The sequence below is a fragment of the Vipera ursinii genome, assembly GCF_947247035.1.
Source record: "Vipera ursinii genome assembly, chromosome: W".
Taxonomy (NCBI): domain Eukaryota; kingdom Metazoa; phylum Chordata; class Lepidosauria; order Squamata; family Viperidae; genus Vipera; species Vipera ursinii.
The window spans coordinates 33,464,953-33,491,895 of NC_139522.1; the positions used below are offsets into that span (position 1 = coordinate 33,464,953).

At 43.0% G+C, this 26,943-nt stretch overlaps 1 protein-coding gene across 4 annotated transcripts in view; it reads left to right on the forward strand.

Annotated features, from left to right (window-relative positions):
- Window positions 1–662: 662 nt before the first annotated feature.
- The window catches only part of LOC310648253 (RNA-binding protein 33-like), a 265,966-nt gene continuing 239,685 nt past the window's right edge, over window positions 663–26,943 (forward strand). For 3 of the 4 annotated variants that reach the window (XM_083375996.1, XM_083375998.1, XM_083375997.1), the window contains exons 1-2: window positions 663–865; window positions 14,784–14,859. In XM_083375996.1, coding sequence (XP_083232122.1) covers window positions 829–865; window positions 14,784–14,859 — 113 coding nt within the window. In that variant the 5' untranslated portion in view covers window positions 663–828. The remainder of the gene's footprint in view (window positions 866–14,783; window positions 14,860–26,943) is intronic. The other variant, XM_083375999.1, reaches the window with a different exon arrangement.

Sequence of the window (26,943 nt, forward strand, 5' to 3'; positions counted from 1 at the left end):
GGCCAGTCTAGAGAAAAGAAGGACTGGGGGGGTGGGAAGAGACATGATAGCAGTATTCTAGTATTTGAGAGGCTGCCACAAGGAGGGAGTCAATTTATTTTCCAAAGCACCAGAAAGCAAGACAAGAAACAACGGATGGAAATTAATCAAGGAGAGAAGCAACCTGGAATTAAGGAGAAAGTTCCTAACAGTGAGGACAATTAACCAATGGAACAGCTTGCCTTCAGAAGTTGTGGGTGCTTCATCACTGGAGATTTTAAAGAAGAGACTGGACAACCACTTGTGTGAAATGTTATAGGGACTCCTGCTTGAGCAGGGGGCTGGACTAGAAAACCTGCAAGGTCCCTTCCAGCTCTATTCTGATTCTGAAATAAATAAGCAAGTAAAATAATAATAATTTTTTTTAAAAAATCTCCTTACGCGCATGCGCCTGGCAATTCAGGGTGTTTTTTTTTTGGTCAGTATGACCATAAAGTCATGGGAAAGAGAGGCTCGCTTTCCTCGGCTTATGTTAGAATCCGTGGCGTCACCGCAACGCCCTCCCCCTTCTCCCTCGCCTTGTCTCCAATGCGGCAGATTGGCCATTCGGCCGAGTCCACCATCTTCTGCACCGGAGCGGAACAGTCTTCCAGTATCCCAGAGTACAACGCGGCACTTTCAGCGGCGCTCTCCACCCGCCTCTGTTTTCTCTTCACCAGCCGGCCGCCATGTTGTGCTAGATTTACGCTTCGCGGCTGGCAGTCATTTCTGAAAGAGAGTAGCTCCTGCCGTTGGGAGAGGTACGAGGGTTGCGGGCTTTTACGCCGCGATCCGGCAAGATCCGACGCCATGGCAGCCGCCCTGGGAGGAGCAGGAGCAGGAGCAGGTGCGGATTTCCTTCTCGTACTCCCAAGACCAAGTGGGTGCGGCTGACGCGTGGGGAAAGCCGCGGGCCCCAATCGGGTGGGGGACGCCCTAGGGTGAGTGGGAAGAAGCAGCTGATCTCATTGATCTCGTGGGCTATCGGAGAAGAGATGCTGCTATTTGCGCCGCCAGCGTGTGTGTTTACTCGTGAGAAGACACGCTGGGCTATACAGGCGCGTTAGGCTTGTCCTGAGGGTGTGGGTGAGGGGTTGGATTGAGGGACACCTGGGGAGGGTTTCCGAGGTTTGAAAGTGCTACGATGAGGGAGGAAGCGGGAGGATTAAGGGATACTTGGAAGTGTTTCTTGGGGATGGGAAGGAAAAGATGTCACTGGTTTAGTGGCAGTACTTTGAGAGCCTGGTATTGCGGAGGTTGGTCTTGTGGCTAATAAAAGCGAAATAAAGGCATATGATGTCAGAGGTAGAATAAAGTGTTTGTGGTGGGCGTGTTACTGTGTTCCTTTTTTATTTCCTATTTCCTTCCATTTGACCTTGTTCTTTTGAGGGATTTGTTTTCCTCCCACCCGTCCTTATGCCTTTATTAGATACTCTCAGCATATCGAAGATTGTTCTGTTTATTCCTCCAATCTTTACCCTGATTTTTTATTTTTCAAGATCTGATTTTCTCATCATTTCGGCATACAGGTTGAATTAAAAAAGGGAGAGAATGCAACCTTGTCACACACACTTCTCTATCTTAAACCAATTGGTGTCTCCATATGGTGTTTGCTCAGTGGCTTCCTGATTTCTGTAGTAATTGCACCAACTAGACCAGATGGGCTTTATCTCTTCTCTATTCCTGGGATAGGGAACTATACTGAGCAGAGGAAGAGGAATATATATGGCATGGGAGAGGGCAACATCAAGATTAGCTACAGGAGGGACTAAAAAGAACTTGAACTCCTTGAACAAAGAAGTGAGAGATGGCCCAACTGTCAGGTGGCCCAGCTGAGAGGCAGCCCAGTGTCCCAAACTAGAGATGGCCCAGCGACCCATCTGAGAGGAGGAGAGGCAGCCCAGTGACCCAGCCTGACACCTGAGCGGAGCCAGTGCGGTGCAGAGAGAGGCCACTGAGCAGCGGTGAAACGGAGCTAGGTGGCAGCAAATCAGCGGCTGTGAGAGCAGTATGGCAGACCTTGAGCAGCAGCGGTGCAGAGCTACATGTCAGAGGAGCAAAGCATACCAAGGAGCAACTAAGACCACGGATTAGCAGTGGTTTAGAGCATCTCAGAGGACCAACTGAGCAGCATGTCAGATCAGCTGAGAGCAGCGTAGTGGACCAGCTAAGCAGAGTGCCCACACCAGCACATTGTACCTGAAAACCCTGGCAGTGGCCAGGCAACCAAAGGGTAAGAAAGCAGGGAAGAAAAGGATAAGTACAAAACACTTGTGAACAGGGAGGAAAGGGATAAACTTTCAAGTCAGGAAGTAGAGGGTTAAGAGCAAAGCATCTCCTAGATAACACATCACATGAGGTAGGGAGTAAAGAGAAGAAATAAAAAAAGGAAAACATAAGTAGAGAGTGATGGAAAGAATGAAAACACAAGTTATAAAGGAGGCGATACAAGAAAAATACCCATAAAGGACTTCCGGTTTGCCACTGCGGCCGTCGTAGGCACTTGGAAGGCGAGCTCCGTCTTTCATGTCCAATTTCCCTTCTCTGGGGAACCCTGGAAAGGGTCGAAAGTCACCCTGTAGGGGTGACGAGCAAGGAGGGGACCCCTGCTTGATTGCAGGAGGGCGGTAGCCCTTCCGCTCAATCCGGGGCAGCCCTCCAAACTGGCGGAGGAAAGACTGGCCATAGCAATATGGCCCATTATTAGGCTGCAGACAGCCAAAGTCAAACTCACTATCAAGCACTTCAAAAGCTACATGGATGAAACTGGGTGAGATCTGATCTTCTCTTTACCCTAAGTACCTTCTTTTCCTGCAAAAGCTGCTCGAAATATCTATCCCCCTGTGAGGAAAGAGGGAAGGGAATTTCTATCCCACCCTCTAAGAATAGGGGCATCTGACTGCCCAGGGGAATCAAAGCATTAAGAACAATTTTAATCTAATCAGATTTATATGTTCCTGAAACTTGGGGACCAAAAATTTTCCTATTTTTACTGGAGACTCTTGTTTTTATCTACAAAAAAGAAATAAAATTGGAAAAAGGATTAGAAAGATTTTGGACTTGAAAAACCTTAAACGGCATCAGTGACTTCTTGTGGCAAAGTCTGGTATTACAACTTGTTATTTTCTAAAAGAGACTTGGCTTGAAGCTCAGACCTTAGATAAGACCTTTCTGACCTTGGCACCACCTGTGAGAGACTTAGCTATAAGAGAACAGCTGGGTGGCATAGCTGACCTACTTGAACTGTGAATGTAAACCTTTACTCACTTTCAGAGTTATATGTGGGAAATTGCTTTCCTATCTCTTTACTTGAGGAATATTGGTCACTATATGAGATGTTGAAATACCTTGGACTACAAAATTTTGCTTGAGAAACAATTTTTACTAGAAAGACTATTTATAAACACATGAAAGAGATGGATGAAGACCAGGAAAAGATTCTTTCCATGTTGAAAGCAATACACGAAACCATTCTTTCAGCTTGTGATAAAATAAGACCTAACATAAAGGACCAAGACACCAGCTTAGATACACAAATTGAAACTTTGACTACAACCAAAGAACCAACAGTGCAGAAGATAACAGAAGTGGGACAATGAAATATTAAGACAGAGGACTCAATTGACCAACAAATACAGCTGATGGAAAATCCAGAAAAGGAAGCGACAACACTGAAAATGGAAATGACTTTCTATATAAATCAGAAGAAATTTGAGAAAGAAGAACAGATTGAATGGAAGACAAATATATCAGAGCAAGCATGGGGAACTGGAATAACAGGGAGACAATTCAATGAATACAAATGGGCTAGTCCTTCCAGAGAACTGGCAATTTAATGGTCTCCTTTATTTCAGATAACATATATAATAATAGAGGGAGATATATTTGACAATCTAAAAGCACTGATATGGAAGCCTAGTTGGCAAAGGAAGAAAGCCAGAATAAAGTTGAAGAAAATTGGGGTTTTTACTTATTAGAGGGGATTTCATATTATTAATTACAGGGTTAAAGGGAGATGTTGAGATAAGGGGAATCTTGGTCATTAGATTTAAAATACTTGGAAATTAGTTGAAAATAAGGTTTTATCTGTTTAATATTTAAAAATTAGACAAAGGGAAAAGAAAATTATTATGAATATGTTTGATTTATTGATTAACCCAGGTAATATACATAATGGTTTTGATTTATTAAAGGGGATATTGTATTATTAAGTAGATGATTTAATATGGTGGGAAATTGATAACTTTTATGAAATAGAACAAGATTACATTTAAATAGATAAAATGTGTATTTTAGATATTATATTTTGTTATGAATTGAGACAAGGGAAATCTTGGTTACCCAAAGTCTGAAAATTATAAATATCAAAGGTTAAATTGGAATAATGATGAGAAACTAAAAATTGGGTAAAAATTAATAACGGGATATGGATTGTTTATGAAGATTGAATGTTATTAAGGTATATATATAAGCTAAAAATTTATTGATAAATGTAATAATGATGTTTTTTATTGAGTTGATATAACTAGAACTGTACTAGCTTGAATATGAGACAGTTAATGTTAAGGGAAAAAGAAGAAATATCTGATGATATAACCTGAGATTTGTACTAAAGATTTTGTTATCGAACTATTGATTAACCCAGTCACCATGTTGCTTTTTAAGTACTTAAATATAAAATTGGAAAATTAATAAAATATTAAAAGAAAAATACCCATAAAGGACTCAAATGCTCAAAGTTTAGGGAACAAACAGGGTCAACTTGAAGTACTAGTACATGGAGGGAAATATATAGTTGCTGTTAGTGAATCAGAATAGAGCTGGAAGGGACCTTGGAGGTCTTCTAGTACAACCCCCTGCTAAAGTAGGAGACCCTATACCATTTCAGACAGGTGGCTGTCCAGTCCTTTTTTAAAAACCTCCAGCGATGAATCGCCCACAACTTCTGAAGGGAAGCTGTTCCACTGGTTAATTGATCTCACTGTTAGAAAGTTTCTCCATAATTCCAGGTTGCTTTTCTCCTTGATTAGTTTTCATCCACTGTTCCTTGTCCTGCCCTCTGGTGTTTTGGAAAATAAGTTGACCCCCTCCTCTTTGTGGCAACCTCTCAAATACTGGACTACTGCTATCATGTCCCCCCTAGTCCTTTTCTCTAGACTAGCCAAATCCAAATCTTGCGACCGTTCATGTTTTAGTCTCCAGGCATTTAATCATCTTAGTTGCACTTTGCACTTTTTCAAAGTCTCAATTTTTTTTGTAATGTGACCAAAACTACAGGTGAACCTCGAAAAATTAGAATATTGTGCAAAAGTTCATTTATTTCAGTAATGCAACTTAAAAGGGGGAACTAATATATGAGATAGACTCATTACATGCAAAACAAGATAGTTCAAGCTGTGATTTGTCATAATTGTGATGATTATGGCGTACAGCTCATGAAAACCCCAAATCCACAATCTCAGAAAATTAGAATATTACATGCAATCAATAAAACAGGGAGTCTACATAGAACAATATCGGACCTCTGAAAAGTATAATCATGCATATGTACTCAGTACTTGGTTTGGGCCCCTTTTGCAGCAATTACTGCCTCAATGCGGCCTGGCCTGGAAGCTATCAGCCTGTGGCACTGCTGAGGTGTTATGGAAGACCAGGATGCTTCAATAGCGGCCTTCAGCTCTTCTGCATTGTTTGGTCTCATGTCTCTCATCTTTCTCTTGGCAATGCCCCATAGATTCTCTATGGGGTTCAGGTCAGGCGAGTTTGCTGGCCAATCAAGCACAGTAATCCCACGGTCATTGAACCAGGTTTTGGTGCTTTTGGCAGTGTGGGCAGGTGCCACGTCCTACTGTAAAATGAAGTCAGCATCCCCATAAAGCTTGTCTGCGGAAGGAAGCATGAAGTGCTCCAAAATCTCCTGGTAGACGGCTGAGTTGACCCTGGACTTAATGAAGCACAGTGTTCTGTACCAGCCTGCTACCAGCCCTGCAGAAAAGGCAACCCCTTTAGAAACGGCAAGAGGCTGGAATTACGCCTGCCAAATTTATTACTACAAAAACAAGACACGAACCAAGAAACACGAACTATCCGAGCGGTTGCCTTCAGCAAACCAGCCCTCCCAGACATTCTCCTTATATAGAGTTCAGGGCATGGCTTCTCTCTGCCTCCTTCCGAGAAGCCCCATTGCCTTCCTCTGTTTACTCCTAATTGACTGCCTCCTGCGTCGGGCGTCCTTGAACAGGGCCAGCTGTGGGTCATCTTCATCCACACTGTCAGGCTCACACAGCTGGGTCTCCGTGGTGACCAAGTGGGAGGGGCCTGGCTGAGGGCTATCATCAGCAAGGTCTTCAAAACCCCCCTCCTCCTCTGAGTCGTCCGACCCAACTGCCGAACCCACAGGCTGACCCTGAATCACAACACACAGTGGACCAACACCAGCAGATGACATGGCTCCCCAAATCAATACAGACTGTGGAAACATCACACTGGACTTCAAGCATCTTGCAGTGTGTGCCTCTCCATTCTTCCTCCAGACGCTGGGTCCTTGGTTTCCAAATGAGATGCAAAGGTTGCTCTCATCAGAAAAGAGGACTTTGGACCACTGAGCAACAGACCAGGTCTGTTTTTCTTTAACCCAGGTAAGATGCTTCTGACCTTGTTTGTTTTTCAGGAGCGGCTTGACAAGAGGAATACGACATTTGAAGCCCATGTCCAGGATCCGTCTGTGTGTGGTGGCTCTTGATGCACTGACTCCAGCCTCAGTCCACTCCTTGTGAAAGTCCCCAACACTTTTGAATGGCCTTTTCTTGACAATCCTCTCTAGGCTGCGGTCATCCCTGCTGCTTGTGCACCTTTTTCTTCCACACTTTTCCCTTCCACATAACTTTCTATTAATGTGCTTTGATACAGCACTTTGGGAACATCCAACTTCTTTTGCAATTACCTTTTGAGGCTTTCCCTCCTTATGGAGGGTGTCAATGATGGTTTTCTGTACAACTGTCAGGTCAGCAGTCTTCCCCATGATTGTGATTCCTACTGAACCAGACTGAGAGACCATTTAAAGGCTCAGGAACCCTTTGCAGGTGTTATGGCTTAATTAGCTGATTAGAGTGGGACATTACTGAAATAAATGAACTTTTGAACGATATTCTAATTTTTCGAGTTTCACCTGTATATAAAACTAAAGAAATCCACAAAACCAAGGATGAAAACCTCCTAGAATCCATACAGGTCAATATAAAAGGGAAAAAGAATGACATTGCTATAGGTGTATACTACAGGCCACCCAACCAAGCAGAAGACATAGATGAAATATTTGCTAATCAATTAATGAATGTATGTAGGAAATATACCTCAGTAGTAATGGGAGACTTTAACTACCCTGATATCAACTGGGAGACAAACTCTGCAGCAAGTGGGAGATCAAAGAGATTCCTAACCAAACTAGCTGACAACTTTGTCATCCAAAAGGTAGAGGAAGGAAGTAGAGGAAAAGCGATACTGTACCTAATTCTTACTAATAGAAAAGAAGTGATAGAGGGTGTTGAAGTTGCTGGAACTTTGGGTGAGAGTGACTACGTCATATTGGAATGCAATACAGTGCAAACACAAGCAATAGAAAATAATCCAGCCAGTATCTTAAACTTAAAATCTTAAAGCCGATTTTAACAAACTCAGAACCTAAGAAAAATTCCACGGATGAAAATCCTTTTTTAAATTATTTTAATAGAAGTTTTATTGATTTTTTAGTTTTACATCCAGGTATTTATGAAGCAATAAGGTGGTTGGGTAGTTAAAAGTAAACAGTAGTAAATAACAAAGTCATTTGTAGATAGGTCAAGTTACATCATCAAGAATTCCCTCTCCAATTCCCTTAGTTATGATAGCGTAGTCAAATTAATCAAATTAATACATTTCTAATTGTAACACAATCAGTTAGAACAATTTTCAATATATTTTCACATATAAATATCCATGTCCTATTTTTAAGTTTTACCTAATTGGAATAAGATATTCCAAACTAGCCTATAATACAGGTGAAACTCGAAAAATTAGAATATTGTGCAAAAGTTCATGTATTTCAGTAATGCAACTTAAAAGGGGAAACTAATATACGAGATAGACTCATTAGATGCAAAGCAAGATAGTTCAAGCACTGATTTGTCATAGTTGTGATGATTATGGCTTACAGCTCATGAAGACCCCAAATCCACAATCTCAGAATATTAGAATATTGTGAAAAGGTGCAATATTCTAGGCTTAAAGTGTCCCACTCTAATCAGCTAATTAAGCCATAACACCTGCAAAGGGTTCCTGAGCCTTTAAATGGTCTCTCAGTCTGGTTCAGTAGGAATCGCAATCATGGGGAAGACTGCTGACCTGACAGTTGTGCAGAAAACCATCATTGACACCCTCCATAAGGAGGGAAAGCCTCAAAAGGTAATTGCAAAAGAAGTTGGATGTTCCCAAAGTGCTGTATCAAAGCACATTAATAGAAAGTTATGTGGAAGGGAAAAGTGTGGAAGAAAAAGGTGCACAAGCAGCAGGGATGACCGCAGCCTGGAGAGGATTGTCAGGAAAAGGCCATTCAAAAGTGTTGGGGACTTTCACAAGTAGTGGACTGAGGCTGGAGTCAGTGCATCAAGAGCCACCACACACAGACGGATCCTGGACATGGGCTTCAAATGTCGTATTCCTCTTGTCAAGCCGCTCCTGAACAACAAACAACGTCAGAAGCGTCTTACCTGGGCTAAAGAAAAGCAGACCTGGTCTGTTGCTCAGTGGTCCAAAGTCCAACTTTTGCATCTCATTTGGAAACCTGTCTGGAGGAAGAATGGAGAGGCACACGCTGCAAGATGCTTGAAGTCCAGTGTGAAGTTCCCACAGTCTGTGTTGATTTGGGGAGCCATGTCATCTGCTGGTGTTGGTCCACTGTGCTTCATTAAGTCCAGGGTCAATGCAGCCGTCTACCAGGAGATTTTGGAGCACTTCATGCTTCCTTCCGCAGACGAGCTTTATGGGGATGCTGACTTCATTTTCCAGCAGGACTTGGCACCTGCCCACACTGCCAAAAGCACCAAAACCTGGTTCAATGACTGTGGGATTACTGTACTTGATTGGCCAGCAAACTCGCCTGACCTGAACCCCATAGAGAATCTATGGGGCATTGCCAAGAGAAAGATGAGAGACATGATACCGAACAATGCGGAAGAGCTGAAGGCCGCTATTGAAGCATCCTGGTCTTCCATAACACCTCAGCAGTGCCACAGGCTGATAGCTTCCATGCCATGCTCATTGAGGCAGTAATTGCTGCAAAAGGGGCCCAAACCAAGTACTGAGTACATATGCATGCTTATACTTTTCAGAGGTCTGATATTGTTCTATGTGCACAGTTGTTCAATCTTCTTGTGTGAGACTAAACCCCTTCTGAGTTTTGACAACTTGAACACCTAAATAAGTTTTAATACATCCGAAAGTCTTCAATGTGAAAAACTTTTGTAACGCTTTAGCAAAAACCTCACTCATCTGCTTATTTGGACCAATTTAAACAATATCATCGACATAAACAAGAATTATACCTATTACCGGATCTTTTAGTAAACACGCATTCATCTGTTTCGGACTTAATAAAGCCCATTGAATTTAGTTTGTCTTAAAGACATAAGTACCACATTAAACCAGACTGTTTCAGACCATAAAGACTTTTGTGTAGAAACCAGGTATCCCCTTCTTGGTGTCGAAAACCTGGAGGACCTCTCATGTAGATGTCTTCATCTAGATCAGCGTGTAGATAAGCCGTTTCAACATCAAACTGGAAAACTTCTAGGCCAAGGATGGTTGCAGTGGCTAAGGCGATTTTCACACTCTCAGTCCACACTGTAGGTGAGTATGTATTTGTATGGTCCTCAGGATAACGTTGAGCGAAACCCTGGGCTACAAGTCTAGCCTTGTACAACGACTCACAATTCGGCTTCTTTTTGATCCTGTAGACCCATCGAGTACCAATAACTTTCTTGTTTGCTGGAGGGCTTGCAGGCGTAAACACTTGGAAGTTTCTTTAGACTGTCCATTTCAGCCTGCATTGCCTCAAACCATTTATCTTGCTCTGATTCAGGAAGATGTTTGATCTGTGTGAACTTCTCAGGTGGAAGTGTAACATTACAAATCAAAGGTACAGGTGTTTTTGTTACTTGCCACGAATAACGTTTTGGAGGGATTCCCTTTGTGGACCTCTTGGAACGTCTCGGAACAACCGTCCATTCTTCTTCTGTGTCGTCCTCGTCTTCATCATCGTCGCCACCGGCAGCATCGGCGGCTTGCGAAGAGGGAACAGTAGGTTGAGAAGAACTCGTGGGAGGGACAACCTCCTGTGGATCTTGATCATCAGGTTGCGTGGCATCAGCAGCATTATCTCTAGGAAAATAAACTCCAGGATCATTAGAATGAATCCTGGACCAGTCAGCGTCTTCCTCAAAAGTAGCAGATTGTGAAACCACAATAACATGATGAGAGTCAATGTATTTGCTCCATTTTGAATTATCATCAATACCCATAAATCTCATCCTTTTTGCTGCAGGACCCCCTTTCTTTCTTTGGGCCAAGGGAATATTCACCATAGCGTATGAACCAAAAATATGGAGATGTGAGAGATCAGGCTTGTGTCCATACAATATGAAATAAGGGGTCTGATTTATCACACTACTCCAAGTACGGTTGATGATATGGTTAGCATATTTGATAGCTTCACCCCAGTATGGAAGACCAAGGTTGGCATCTTCAAGAAGGCAACGCATCATGGTTTGCAAAACCCCATTTCTGCGTTCTGCCATTTTCAGCTGGAGTATAAGGAGCAGATGTCTGATGTACTATCCCATTCTCACGCATCCAGTCCTGGAAACACTGAGACATGAATTCAGCACCATGATCACTCTGGATTCTGGCAATGTTGACCTCGAATTGGGTATGGAGAAGACTAGCAAAGTCTTTAAAGATCTTTTCTTTCATAGGATATACATATCCATATCTAGAATAATTATCAACGATTGTCAAGAAATATTTTTTACCACCAAGTGTTGGTGCAAAAGGACCCACTATGTCAGTGTGTACCAAATCAAAAATGTGTGTTGACAGACGTGTAGCGTGTTTTGGAATTGCTGCTGCTTTGGATTTGGCTTTCTTGCAGACAGCACAGTCCAAGAACACCTTACACCCCTTTAGATCCAAACCTCTTGCGAACTCTGGCATCTTCAGAACATAGAAACTGGCATGACCCAATCTTCTATGCCACTTATGGATACACCTGGAATGCAAAGGTTTACCTGTTAGTGAATTCTCTAGTGAATTCTCAACATTTTTATTAGGAACCCCACGCTTGTCATGAGCAACCTGTGTCTTTTGTATTTTTATTATCTTGTGGAACCTTTGGAGTAGCAACAGGATCTCTCTCTGTGGCATCTCTCTCTGGGCCTGTGCTTTTTGGAACGTGTATACTTGCCTGCTCTTGCTGCTTAGACTTTGGTTTTATGTAATAAACACCACCAATCACCATGGTTTCAGCAACAATATCTCCATCTTTAACTATATAACTTGCTTTTTCAACATGATGGACCTGAAAATGAGAAAACCTAGACAAGTGACTCTGACTAAGCAAATTACTACTGGCAGACGGAACGTAGTACACATCAGGAATGAGAGCACAGAGCTCTTCAATATAAACAGTTCCTTTTCCCATGACCTGAACAGGATGATCTCAAAAAGAGTGAAGTTCACGAAGGTCAGGTTCAGGCTCGTGCATCTCTGTGTAAAGCTCTTTTCTGTAGGTAACATGTAATGCTGCTCCACTGTCCAAAGTCCAAAGAAGTCGTCTGTCGTACTCTGGTTGAGACTGTGGATCGTTGGTCACAACCAATGTGACAAGTGGAGCTTGTGGATCACGCCTGGAACCACGACCACGACCTTGTCGTCCGCCTCTACCTCTGCCTCCTCTGGAATCTGTTCCTCTGGGCTGGTACGTGACGGGTCCTGGAACTCGTTGGGGACAATCCTGGGTGGCGTGTCCCACACGATTGCAGATGTAGCATCTTGGCATCCTTGGAACGTAGGCCCTTCCACGGAAGGCACGCCTCACTGGAGCTCTTGATGCTGGTGGTTCCCTTAAATGTGGCACAGCTTGCATAAGTGCCTCTTCTTCGGTTAAAATTCTGCATACATGATCCACTGTGTGTTGAGCAATAGGCACTTGATTAATCTTGGAAATAGCATCTTTCCACTCATGATTCAAAGAATTGATGATAATGCTGATCATTTGAAAATCATCAATAGGATAGCCTTTTTCACCCAGTTCTTTTCTAATTCCTTTCATTTTAGTCAAATGTGCTCCAATATGTTCACCAGGTTTTAATCTGGAACCATGGAACTCAGACAAAAGTAAACATGTAGACTCAATTGATGTAGGCCGATAACATGTCTCTGAGTCCAAATTTGTTGGGCAGTTGCATCTTGTGAAAACGTGAGCTGCAATTCAGTGTCCATTGACATCAATAATGTTGTGCATGCTCTGTTATCCAAGTCCCATATGTCAGGAGTCCATGGCTGGGCAGGAGGATTAAACACCATCATGTGAGTACCTTCTCTGCGTAGCAAAAGTCCAACCTCACTGACCCATGCCCTGTAATTCTGTCCTGACTTCTTTAATTGTGAGTCACCAGCCAGTGGTACAATAGAAGGTGTTTGATGAGGAATATACAATTGAGGTACTGGCTGTGCAGGTTGTGCTATCCGACCATAACCTGCAGGGGGCATCAGTGGCGTTTGTGCCTGTGCCTGGACATGCAGCAGTTGCATTGAAGCTGCCGGTAGTATTGGTGCTGGCTGTGACTGTCTTTGAGCTGCTATTCCACCCTGGCCAGCAGGAGGCGCTGGCGCTGGGGCTGGTGCATTAGCATAACCTGCAGATGACACTGGCCTTCACATATGAGAACCCAGTGGCAATTGCGTGTGGGCTAAATATGGCTGTGCTCTGTCAGGTAGAGAGACTTGCATAGAAGCAATATTAACAGGAGAAGCAATAGTAACAGGAATCCTAGCACCATCAGGGGCTGGAGCCTCAGATAACGGCAGAAATCTTGCATCTCTGAGCAAAGATTCCTGCATGGACAATTGCGAGAGTGAGAGCTCCAATTCATGTCTTAATGCAGCTTCACCAGTAGATGGTGCTATAACATTTGCTTCAGGCATCACTGTGGGTCTGTATGTCCTTTGGGACAGCCCATAATCATGTGACATAGGAGCCTCCAGTTCCCATTCATCTGGCATGACACTCAATGATGGGCGTGACTTTGGCTTTCGGAAAGAAGGAGGCAATATGGCTTCTTGTGGGTGTGGCAATATGGCCGGTTCTTGCTCATAACTCCTCTCATATTGCTGAAACATTGATACATATTCCTTTGCCTGCTGCAAACGCTTTTCAAAAACCTTAATTTGTTCACAGTAGCCTTGCATAGCCCTATCTCGCATAGTTTGCTTGGGGCTTGAAGGAGCAGAAGGAATTTTCTTCGGCTTAACTTTAGGTTTCGCTCCAAGCCCTTGAAATTCATCTTGAACCCCTGGAGTGTGAACATTTTCAAGAGCAGCTGCCAGGGAGCTTGGAATAGTAGAAAAAGGAGTGACTGACCTTGCATCGTCGACAGGAGCACGTGTGGCTGAAGCGATCGGAGTTTGTAAAGTTGAAGGGAGAAGCCCCACAGACAGGCTCCTAGCCTCCCTTTTCATCTGTGGCTTCCTTCCTGACATGTTTCAGCAGTTAATAACTGTCGCCTCGCTAGAACTAACTTATAACAGCCGCAGAAACATGCATCTCTAAAAACATAAATCAAACCATCCTCGATACCAAATGTCAAGGTATAAATCACCTTAGTAGAGGGCGAAGGACCGGGCTTCAGAGGATGCATGATGTGCATGAAGGAAGGAAACAAAACATGACGCATAATCTTACTAAATACCTTTTCATTACAAAAACTAAATATATATTATAAAGAGAGCTAGCTGACTACATCCTAACATAACAGACAGTAACAGCAAAGTGAAAGACAATAAAAGAATAACTGTGAGAAACTTTTTCTAGGCATGCGCACAAAACAGTCTGAAACCATAACATAGCTGGACATGAGAGTCACTATGGTTACATGATAAGATATCACCAGAGGTGCAGAGAGCAGGGGAAATGTACAGTTAGAAATGAACTTTTCTGACGAACAAAAAACGTGCAGTGACACCCTCATCCCAGGCCTACCCCCATGACCAGTTCGTCTTCAGCCAATGAAGAGCCGCATAGGTGTTTTGAGAAATGCTGAGATGTTTGGAGAAGTCCTCATTCCATTCTCGGGGTGCGTGGCCTTGAGTGCTGCCACAAACTGGTTCCGTGATTCCCTGGTCTTTTTCAAGCTGTCATTCCCCCTCCCTATTTCCCATTGCATCTCCACACAGGTTTATTGCCCATATGTCCCCCCCATGCCCCCTCCCTATGGTCTTTGATGGCAGGATGCCATGGCAGTTTTCTTTTCCGTTGTGATCGGTAAGGGAGAAAGCCTAAACCCCTTTGTTGTACCACAGGGAAAAAAAAGATTAAAAGCAATTTGAAAAAAGTTGTTCTCCTAGAAGGACAGTGCAGAAACACAGCATGATTCCTCAAAAGAATATCAGTCCTGCTGTCTTAGAATCCAAGAATTTGGTTCATGTACAAATCATTAAATGCCTTCTGTTTATAGATGATGACTTTGAACATCATAAGCCTGGTGCAGAAAGGTCTTGGAGAAGGAGAACTGGGGATGATGATTGGGATAGGTAAGTCTCTTTTTTTTCTTTTATGCTGAGATGTTTTCTACTGTATGTCATTTGGTTTCACTCACATTCTAATTTACAGGGTTTTGAAAACGTATAACTACATTAATGAGTTTATCTGCCATGTGCATATCTGATACTCAGTTGTAAAGAAGTGTATGCCTGCTATGAAGAGTGGGCAGTGGTCAAGCACCGCTTTCTTTAATCAGGGTTGAATATTGCTGTGGAATACATGGGGGGAATGCATGGAGCTAAATAAAAAAAGGAGCAGTGTATTACATTTTTCCCATTTATCTAACTACCCCACCCCTGGAAGCAAAGCCCAGTTTTCAACAACTGTCAGAATATCATCAGAGTGGGGGCCCTATGGATCTCTGGAAGGATGCTGTTATAAAGAGTGGGTGCTGCACCAGAGAAGACAAGTTTCCTAGGGCCTGACAGATGATGCTCTTTAACTGAAGGGACCCGGAATGTGCCTAGTCTGTCCAATCTTACTGGGTGGGGAGATGCTATTGAAGATGGATGTTCCCTCAGATAAATTAGCCCCACGTGGAATTTTTATGCATACACAAATACTTTTCAGATTTAATAGGCCTTTAGTCTTATAAATACCCTCTTGAATCTTCCATTGAAATCAAGATTTTACTATAATATAATGTTCAGCAATGCTTGCTTTTGCAACTTGTTTACAACTGACTTCTATATATATATCCATTGGAATCAAATACTTCTGTTGAGAAATTCCATCAGATATAACTTATCTAGTTAAGAATCCATCTCTTAACTTGCTTACATTTTTCCTTACATTCAAATTTGCATTTGTCACTGTTCTTGGAATGCTGGTAGGAAGGATGAATACTCTTTTCTGCACATTTTTTTAAAAATGGGCTACTTTGATCTTGTGAGATTTTTCGGCATAGAAAAGATTTGTTGAAGAAAAAGTCTTCATCATGGTTCAGTCCAAGCTGGGGATAAACAACACAGCGACTGCTTTAGGAAGAAGGTTACAGTTTATTGAAGAGGAGAGCCAGACAGAAGGATGGTTCTAGCAGAAAAAAGGACTGAGCATATGTAGGGAGTGGGTTTTTATACCCTCTGGAGCCTTTTGTTTAGAGTTGTTTCCTGTTTCAGGCTTTGTATTTCCTGTGTCACGTATTCTGACCTGAGTCTGGGTGTGCCTTTCTGGTATTCTTGATGGTGGTGGGTTAATCCTGTTATGTCCCAAGGGTTATATCCTGCTTCCCTGGGGCTGTGGCTGATGTTGATTCTAGAGATCTTTCTTCCTAATCCCAGTTTCCTGACAAGATTATCACATCTGCATTCCTGCAAACTTGGTTTCTGCTTGGGACAGAGAGTCTTGGGGGCAGGGTTGGTTTCTGCTTTTTAAAATCCTTTAGGGAAATATATTCTGCCCTTTTCATATTTCCTTCTCTGGGGGGGGTGACTTCCCACAGATTCAAGCAGAGAAAGGCATTAACTTGTACCATGCCTTTTTGAATAGGCAAGGCTTTAAGTTTCCTCCTCAGTGCTATCTTTAAAGGCGATTATGATTATCCTACAGACATTTTAGAACAATATATATTGTAAGCCTTCTAACGTAACATATTTACAGCATATTTTCTGTTCCTTGCCTTGCTTGGGTTTTATGCTGTTCTGTGAAATCAGAAACAGATGATAATATTTTAAACCCTCCTTCCCCAATATGATATCCTCCAGATTTGGGGGTATATAGGTCCAAGAAGTATCAATAATCATGGCCTGGATGTCATCAAGTTACTAGAACTTGATGTAGAACTAGAAGCCAGCATGGATTTGTTAAAAACAGATCATGCCAAACCAATCTTATTTCATTCTTTGACAAAGTGACTAAATTAGTAGACAAGCGAAATGCCATGGACATAATATACTTGGATTTCAGTAAAGCATTTGATATAGTAGTCCACAGCCTACTTCTTGGTAACCCAGAAAAATGTGGGATAGCATTACCACCAGATGTATTTGTAACTGGCTGACAAACTGTACTCAACAAATAGTCCTTAATGGTACTACATCTACATGGAGGGAAGTAAGCAGTGGGGTACTTAGATGAGGGAATAGAAGGGGAACTCATCAAGGCTTCTGTTCTGTTTCCCCCCCCCCCCCGAGGTACAAACAGACAGACAAGCAGGCACAACTAGCAAGGGTTAATTGCTCTGGCTGAAGTAATTTGCCGTCTGATAAAGCCTTGGCAGCAAAATACAAGCAGTCTGCCAAAATAAACTCGTTACCTCAAGCGTCCGCTGAAATGAGATAACGTCCAAACAAACAGTCCAGAAATACAGAAATACAGAAACGTTGTCAAGAAGCCAGACCAGGGTTTCACACAGGTAGAAAATCTAATAGAGTTCCGAAGATGTGACCAGAGGTGGTTTGAATTATTGTTCATCACAAAGTCCTGAGAGCAGCCACATCCCCTTTTGTACCTTGTGGGGTGTGGCTCAGTGACTCAGCTAATACTTGGCCCTCCTACTCTTCTTACGCTGCTGTAAATGCTTGGCTCTGCGTCGTTCTGGGGAATCCAGCCATGATTCATCTTTGTCACTCCCCATCTGCTGCAGCTGCTCAGGCTCGTTCCCACCCTGGCTAATTACAGGCTGCTCCTGTCGGCCTTCAGATGGAGACAAAAGCCTTGCCAGAAAGGAGGGCCCCGGAGAGGGAGACCTTGCCAGAGGGGAGGGTCCCGGAGAGGGAGGCCTTGCCAGTTCCTCCCCATCATCCTCAGAGTCCTGTTCCTCAGGTGGGACAGGCTCGGGGGTCGGGGCCACAACAGCTTCCGGTTTGCCAACGCAGCTGCAATGGACATTGCTGGGGGACCCTGGTAAGGGTCAAAAGTCACCCTGTAGGGGCGACCAGCAAGGAGGGGGCCCCGCTGGATCGCGGGAGAGCGGTAGCTCTTCCACTAGACCCAACGTAGCCCTCCAAACCGGCAGACGAAAGACCGGCCATAGAAATATGGCTCGTGACTAGGCTGCAGAGAGCTGAAGTCACATCTACCACCAGGCACCTACAAAAGCAGTGCGGATGAGACTGGGTGAGATCTACCTCTATTAAATCCAACTACCTTTTATACCTGCATAAGCTGCCTAAAGTACTTTCCACCCTGTGGAGAGAGGGAAGGGAAATCCTATCCCACCCTCTAATAACAGCGGCGACTGACTATCCAGGGGAGTTTAAAACATTGAAAGTGTAAGGTTTTACAGGTAAAACTCGAAAAATTAGAATATTGTGCAAAAGTTCATTTATTTCAGTAATGCAACTTAAAAGGGGAAACTAATATATGAGATAGACTCATTACATGCAAAGCAAGATAGTTCAAGCCGTGATTTGTCATAATTGTGATGATTATGGTATACAGCTCATGAAAACCCCAAATCCACAATCTCAGAAAATTAGAATATTACATGCAATCAATAAAACAAGGAGTGTACATAGAACAATATCGGACCTCTGAAAAGTATAATCATGCATATGTACTCAGTAGTTGGTTTGGGCCCCTTTTGCAGCAATTACTGCCTCAATGAGCATGGCATGGATAACCGCAGTTTCAAACCCTCCAACTGTTGACTTTGCCACTGGACGTTGGGAGCTGGAACCTTTATATGGGAACAGTGAATCCACACCTTTATGCCAGGAACCTTCACAGCTGTTGAAGTGCTGAGTAGCACCTGGACCGGTTCTGACCACTTGGCAGCAACGCTCGAGGGGTTGAGTTCTTTCACACGGATCCACTCTCCAGGTTCCACAATAGGAGGCAAGTCTGGGATCACTGGAAGGGCAGCTTTGACCTGTTGGGAGATAGAAGACAACACCTGTGACAGTTTCTGCAAATACAAAGAAACATTCTCTTCCCCTTCATCCGCCCACATAACATATTTGGAAACAAAAGGTCTACCATACATCATTTCAAAAGGTGATAATTGGAGCTTCCCCCGAGGAGTTGCTCTTACACGAGTCAGGGCAATGGGCAAAATCTTGGGCCAAGTCAAGGAAGTCTCCTGGCACAACTTTGCCATGTGACTTTTCAAGGTCCTATTCATGCGTTCCACTTGAGCTGACGCCTGGGGCCTGTATGATGAGTGAAGGTGCCAATCAATGTGCAAAAGTTTGCACACCCCCTGAACCACTTGAGAGACAAAATGGCAGCCATTGTCAGACTCAGTGGATTTAGGAAGTCCAAACCTTGGCATGATCTGGTCAACAATAATCCGGGATACTTCACAAGCCTTTTGAGTGGTAGTAGGTATAGCTTCTGGCCATCCGGTGAACATGTCCACAAAAACCAAAAGATTCCTCTTGGCCCATTCCTTGGCATTTCTGTAAAATCTACTTGCCAGGCTTCTCCAGGATATTTAGCAACATGAAGGGCCCTCTTAGGTAGAGGTTTACCTCCTGTAGGGTTATTTTGTTGACAAATCTCACATTGGGTAGAAGCTTGCTGAGCCAGAGTTCGCAGGTTGTGATTGCAATACCTCTGTTTTAGCCAAAAATGAAGTTTCTTCAGGGAACCATGAAAAGCATCATGAGTTCGCTGTACAATTTTCCATACGAGGGCAGTAGGGAGCTGGATTTTATCAACTGCCCACCGTCCATTAATCCATTTCCCTCCATCTCTCAGTTGATCTCTTTGATCATATATGGGAGGGAAAGTGTCACAATCCTCTACTGGTACCAGGGGACAAGTCTTGGCAGTGGTGACAACTGGCTGATAGGCTGCCTGCCGAGCCCAATAGTCTGCAGCTCGGTTGCCCTTAGTTACAAAACCATCATCCACTTGATGTCCTTTACAGTGGATAATAGCAAGGTCCCTTGGCAGTTGGATTGCAACCATGAGCTCCTCCAAAAGAGCCTTCATTTTTAAGGACTTTCCATCAGCGCCTGTATAACCCCTCTCCTTCCATAAAGCAGCATGGGTGTGTGCGGCCAAAAAGGCATATCGGCTGTCAGTAAAAATGTTCACTCTCTTGCCCTGGCCCAACACACAAGCAGTGATCAAAGCTTTTAATTCAGCAGCCTGAGCTGAAAACAAGGCAGGAATGGCAGCAAGAGCAACAGGACGCTCATCAGTGACGATAGCATAGCCAGAGTATCGGACCCCATCTTCCACAAAAGAGGAGCCATCAGTCCAATATAACAGCTCTGGGTTTCCAAGGGGTTCCATTCTTAAATCAGCTCTAGCACCTGTGATTGATTGTAAAACTTCTAAGCAGTCATGGGGTTCTGCATTTTCTTCTGGAACAGGCAACAATGTAGCTGGCTTAAGGGTGTGACATCGGCAAAGTTGAACTTTTTCCTGTTTTATGATCTGGCTCACATACCGTCCAACTCGGGCAGAGGTGGCCCATGCTGGCAATTTTTGCTCCAATAATACTTGAACCACATGGGTGTGTGTGTAAACCTTCAAAGGAGCTCCCAATATGATTTTCTGACTTTCGGTGACCAGTTTGGCCACAGCCACAATAGCTCTGAGACAACCAGGCCATCCCTTCGCCACAACATCCATGGTTTTGGACAGGTAGCCCACAGGTAACTTGTCAGGGCCCACTTGTTGTATTAGGACCCCCAGGGCACATCCACCCTGTTCTTTGCAATACAGTTGAAACCCTTGAGACTGATCTGGTAAAACTAAACTAGTAGACTTAATTAAGGCATCCTTCAAGTGTCGCCATGCCTAGGTATGTTCACGAGTCCATTCCTATGTCATATCTTGTTGTGTTAGGGCATAAAGTGGTTTAGCAATCAGGGAATACATCGGGATCCACAATCTGGCATAGCCTGTGGTCCCTAAAAAGGTTCTAAGTTGTTTAACATTGGTGGGTAAAGGCAGGGCAGAGATGGCTTGAATTCTACTGGCATGGAGGCAACAGTGTCCTTCTTTTAAAACATATCCCAAATATTGAACTTGGGGGAGGACCCATTGGTTCTTTGGCTTAGAGACCTTATATCCTTGTTCAGCCAAAAAGTTCAAGAAATCGACTGACCCTTGTAGTAAAAAGTCCTTATCTCCTGCAGCAAGCAATAAATCATCCACATACTATAAGAGTGTATTCCAGGGGGCAGAAAAAGCCTCCAAATCTCTAGGCAAAGCAGAAGCAAAAGCAGTAGGACTGTTCTTGTAGCCCTGGGGGAGCCTTGTCCATGTCAATTGTCCCTTTACTCCTGTGTCTGGATCCTCCCACTCAAATGCAAAATAGTCTTGACACTCAAGGGCCAAAGGAATATAGAAGAAAGTATCCTTTAAGTCAATTACAGTATACCATCGTTGTTTTTGGCTGAGAGTGGTGAGTAAAGTATAAGGATTTGCCACCACAAGATGCCAAGCTTGAATTCGAGAATTTGCTTCTCTTAAGTCGTGAACCAGTCTCCAGGACCCATCAGGCTTGGGAACTGGGAAGATTGGAGTGGACCATGGAGACTGGGTGGCTTGTAAAATCCCATTCTTTAAAAAGGCTTGGATGAACCCCTGGATGCCAATTCATGCCTCCCTTTTTATTGCATACATGATAGCAGTGTTCCAATTTTTCAGGGGCTACCACAAAGAAGAGGGAGTCAAGCTATTCTCCAAAGCACCTGAAAGCAGGACAAGAAGCAATGCATGGAAACTAGTCAAGGAGAGAAGCAACCTAGAACTAAAGAGAAACTTCCTGACAGTTAGAACAATTAACCAGTGTAACAACCTGCCTCCAGAAGTGGTGAATGCTCCAACACTGGAAGTTTTTAAGAAGAGACTGGACAGCCATTTGCCTGTAATGGTATAGGATTTCTTGCCTGAGCAGGGGGTTGGACTAGATGACCTCCAAGGTCCCTTCCAACTTATGTAAGGAAACAGGTTGGGCCCCTGGGTGAAGATAGGCTTGGTGAGGGATAGCATAATGAGCAAATACTGGGATTCCATGAGACCAAACTTCAGGGGAAATGGAATCCGGAAAAGAAGCTGGAGGTGCACTAGCATCCAGATAATAAATATAAGCTTGCAAAGCTGGAAAATCCAAAGAAATACTCTGGGGTTGACAAGTGATTGTTGCTCCTAATTTCCCCAGCAAATCTCTGCCCAGCAAATTAATAGGGTACTGGGGTAAAACCAAAAATGAATGTTGAACCTTGGGCCCTTAGCTTGAAGTCACACACAAAGGGGTGGTGCAGGGAGCCATTTCAGTTTGCCCACTGACACCAACAATAGGAGTAGTCTGAGAACTCAAACAGTCTTTAGGTGCATGCTGCAAGACGCTGTAAATTGCCCCAGTATCTACAAGAAAAACCTCTTTCCTTTCCCCCAATCTGCAACTCCAAGAGAGGTTCGGGGGAGGAAACAAGACCTCTGGAGCCACATCAGTATTGGGAGGGATAGCCATCATTAGCATACATCTGCATTTTAGGATGGAACGGTTCAGCCTGTGGTGACAGCCAGGATGGGGGAGGTCTCCTGCTATTGGATGGAATTCTTCCCCTTCCCCTCCGGGAGCCTTGGCAATGTTCCTGTCCACGGCCCCGATTCCTTGGATATAACTTTTCCAGTGGCCTCGTTCTTTGCAAAGGGCACACTGGTCTCGCCCAAGGATACCCTGGTGAGGCTGGAGAGCGACGCCCAAAAGCTGGGCATGCTTCTTCATCTTGACATCCTCCCTCCCCTCTGCAGCCTCCTCCCTCTGGGCATAAACTCCAAAAGCAGTTTGTATTAAGATTTCAAAAGTTTGAGCACTGGGTGAAGCAAGTTTTTGCAATTTGCGCCAAATATCAGGAGCGATTTGTGCAACAAAAGCCATTTTTAAAAGTGGTTCACTGGTCGGGCTATCAGGATCAATGTCTGTATAACAACAAAATCCATCTTTTAATCGGTTGATAAAATCAGTAGGGCTCTCTTGTGCTGTTTGGAAAATCTGATTCACCCTATAGTAATTAACAGTCTTGGGGACCCCAGTTCTGATGCCATGAAGAATGGCTTTGTGAAAATTTAGTAAGGCACCATATCCCCCATCAGTATTAACATCACATTCAAAACATGGAACAAAAACAACTTCAGGTGCTGGCCACTGTTCAACGTCTCTTTCCCCATCATTGGTGGCTTCCTTCCATCCCTTAGTATATTCCTTCAAGGCTTTTTTCAAAACCTGGCGTTTGTCCTCAGCCCCCAACAATCCAGATAACAAAGTGTCTATATCAGGGACCGTTGGCTTGTGGGTGGCAAAAATCCTTTGTAATAAATCAATGTACTGCTGGGGGGATTTTCTAAACGGCGGCAAGTTAGCTTTCCAGTTAAAAAGGTCACTGGTGGTGAATGGGGTGTGAACCAGGACCATTCTTCCATTTGCTGCTGGCACCTGTTGCAGCGGGCATATTTTCTTCTCCAAGTGATTTTGTTTAGCGTAAACGTTGCCCTGTCTCATGTGAGAAGGGCTTTGAATCCGTGCAGCAGAGGACAATCCCTCATCAGGATCGTCATCTTCAGACACGGAGATAAGGGAGGCTGCGGGGGAAGCAGCAGCTGAACTCATGGACGGAGAAGAGACAGAGGGGGCTGCGGGGGAAGCAGCAGCTGAACTCATGGACGGAGAAGAGACAGAGGGGGCTGCGGGGGAAGGAGCAGCTGAACTCATGGGTGGAGCTTCAGATGCAGCCAGAGCAGTCAGAATCACATAAGGTGGGGGGGGGGGTAATCTTCAGGTTCAGGACAAGTTTGAATTTCTTTATTTGAAACTTATTTATTTCTGAGCGGACCGGACAGACCAAATTCAAAACCTCTGGAGGGACTAACAGGCCACATTTTTTTAAAATGTCCTGTTGGATACTCAAATTAAAGAAAAAACCTGCATATAATTCTTCATCCGTCCGCCCTTGTATAGCAAGAACATCTGTAAGCTTATTAATAATATCCAAGTTCACAGACCCTTTGCTTGGCCAAGGTTGTTGCCCAGGGCCCATAAAATATATGTTGGCCACACATCAACACAGAGCACCACCAGACATTTAACAGGGTTAAACTTAGCCAATTGTGGTTTCAAAATATCCCAGTTTTTCAAAACACATTGCAGAGGAGTATTTTTTTATTTAATTTGTTTCTTTAAATTACGACGATTCCCCTTTTTTTTTCAAGATAGTCTCTCGACTTCCTCCCTTTTCACTTAGTTAATTTGTAATTTAGTAATTAATTTTCTCTTTGGAGGATTAGTCGGGGAGATCAGCCCCCTATCTTATTTCAAAATTACCAAAACCTCTGCAAAAAAATTACATTCCAATTTATTTATTTTCCTTAAATCACTTTCCTGTATTACAAGACAGTTTCTCGACTCCCTCTTTTCTTACTCATTTCTTCATTTAAATCTTTATGCTTCATTTATTTTATTTTTATGCTTATCTTTACAGGCTAGTCAGAGTGATCAACCTCCTGTCTTATTCCAGGATTTCCAAAGTTTTTTTTAATCTCTCTTACTCACCAAGGCGCCTGTTGCAATTTCTCCCTTTCTCCCATCAGTGGAGAAGCATGAAACCTCGTTGAATTCTGGCATTCAGGTTCCTCAGACATGGATCCACCGCCAACAATGAAACACTAGAGTCTTCCAGGTCAAACACCTGGTAGCGCTCTAAGACTCACGATTCAGTCGCTGTCGGTTTCTTCCTGCCAAGAAATGAAAGTTCCTTTGGGATCCTAACAGGGATCTCTAAATGGGGGGGAGAGAGAGCCTTTGAAGCTTGCCCCACGTTGGGTGCCAGGATGTAAGGTTTTACACTTAGCCTCACAATTGCCCTAGCATTACTCAGGAATTTAAAAGAGCCAAAGGAAACTCTTGAGCCGAGGTTTCAGCAAGTAAACAACTTTTATTTTGATCAAAATAGAGTTGGGTGGCCACATCTCTCTTCGTGGCTGGTAGAGAGATGAAGGCAGCAACCAGGAAAGATGTCTTCTACCTTTTATACCCCTTCAGAACAAAGAGATCTGGTCTTGGTACTAGGAACCAAAAGGTACAGGAAAATAATTCCTACATGATGACTCATACACAACAACCCAGGCTCCACCACAGCTCCTTTTCCCCTCCCCTTTAACATGAGGCTTTTACTTTTCCTAAATACATAAAGCATCTGACTACAAAATAATGATTACAAAATAACAAAACAATGATTACATAGTAACAATACAAATATCAATATAAAATGGTTACTAATGGTTACTATATAAAATAGCTGCTAATGTCAAACTTATACTAAAATCATAAGCACAATAAAATCCCTTCAAAAGAATAACCTGATTTTAACAGATTTTAACTGACTTTTATGTTCCTAAATTTTGAGGATTAAAAGATTTATTTTCTACTCTATTTTATTGAAAATTTGGGTTTTTATCTACAAAAGAAGTAAAATTTCTAAGTGGTATGGGTGACACCTTGTGTTGTGATTCAGTGTCAGCCTGTACTCCCAGCAGCTGAGTCCGATGAATCTGAGGAGGAGGAGGGGTTTGGAGAGCCTTTAATGTCACAGGGAGGCTCTGATGCACTGCAGGACTCTCAGCCTGGCCCCTCCAGTCATGTTCCTCATGAGGCTCAGCTGTGTGAGTACGAGGTGTCAGACTTAGAAGAGTCACAGCTGAATCTGTTCAGAGATGCTAGAAGCAGAAGGCAATCCAGCAGAGCAGAGCAGAGAAAATCAATGAGGCAACTCAGTGAGAGAAGGAGAAGGCAGTGAGAAGTCACGCCTTGGGACTGATAATAAAAGAGGAAGGTGTGGGCGGGGCTGGTTGCTGAAGGCAACTGTTTTGAAACATTCTAAGGGAATCCTGGTCTGTTCTTGATAGTTCTGTTTAACTCTTGTTTGTTGACTCTTGTTTGATATTTTGATTCATTTATTGAAGGAAATATTCTGTTGCTTTTTTGTTTGAACTGTAAATAAATTTGGGTTGGGTTTTTCCAGCCTATTGACTGTAAAAAGGAAAAAGGGGTTGTCCCTGACACACAAACAGGGCCGGTCGTAGGCTGGAACAGAACACCTTGTCGCTAAACCTGAGATTACCATTTGTTATTGCCTAACAGAGACTTGGCTTGCAGCCCAGACTATAGATAAGATTCCTGTAAACTTGGAAGATATTAGCTTTGAGAAGCCCAGCTGTGTTCTACACTCAGTGATAAAACTACTCTTATTTTCTGACTGTAAAGCTTTTAATTCTATGTACTATTACAAAAACTTGTATGAAGACCAGGAACAGACTCTTTTTTTGATGAGAGCACTTATTAAAACTATTGTTACAGCTACTGATGAATTAAGAGGCTACAGAAAAGAACAAGATGTCAGCCCAGGTGTACAAATTCAAACTCTGACTACAATTAAAGAACCAACTGCACAGAATATAATAGAAGAAGTGGAACAATCAAATACTATTACAGAAGATTCAATTGATCAACAAATTGACTTAATGGAAAACCCAGAAAAGAGACTGACAATATGGAAAATGGAAAAGATTTTCTATACAAATCAGAAGAAGCCTGAGGAACAAGAAGAACAGATTGAAGGGAAGATAAACATTTCAGGACAACTATGTCGAACCGGAAAGAGAGAGAGATGTTTTGTTAGCACTTCCACAAAAATGAAGATTGGATGCCCTCCCTTGCTTCAAATAATATGTATAATAACAGGGAGAGCCGTTTGAAGATTTGACAGCACAGAGATGGAATGCAAGCTGGCAAAGAAAAAAAGTTAGAATAAGACTGAAGAAGAATGGGGTTTTTACTGATTAGTGAAGATTAAAAGAGAATATACTTAAATAGATAAGAAGTATACTTTGAAATTTAAACTTTATTATGAACTGAGATAAAGATAATTTTGAGCATTTAAAACTTGAAAATATAAATATCAAAAGTTAAAATTGAATATTGATTTGTCTACAAAGATTGAATTTAAATGCAATTAAGACACATAAGCTGAAAATCTGCTGAAAAATGTAATGAACCTGTTTTATTTAGCTGATACATAAAGAATTGTATTAGCTTAATATGAGATAGTAAACATTAAGAGAAAGAGGAAACTGATGTTGAAAAAGAGACATTTTGATTACTAAGGTTAAGATAT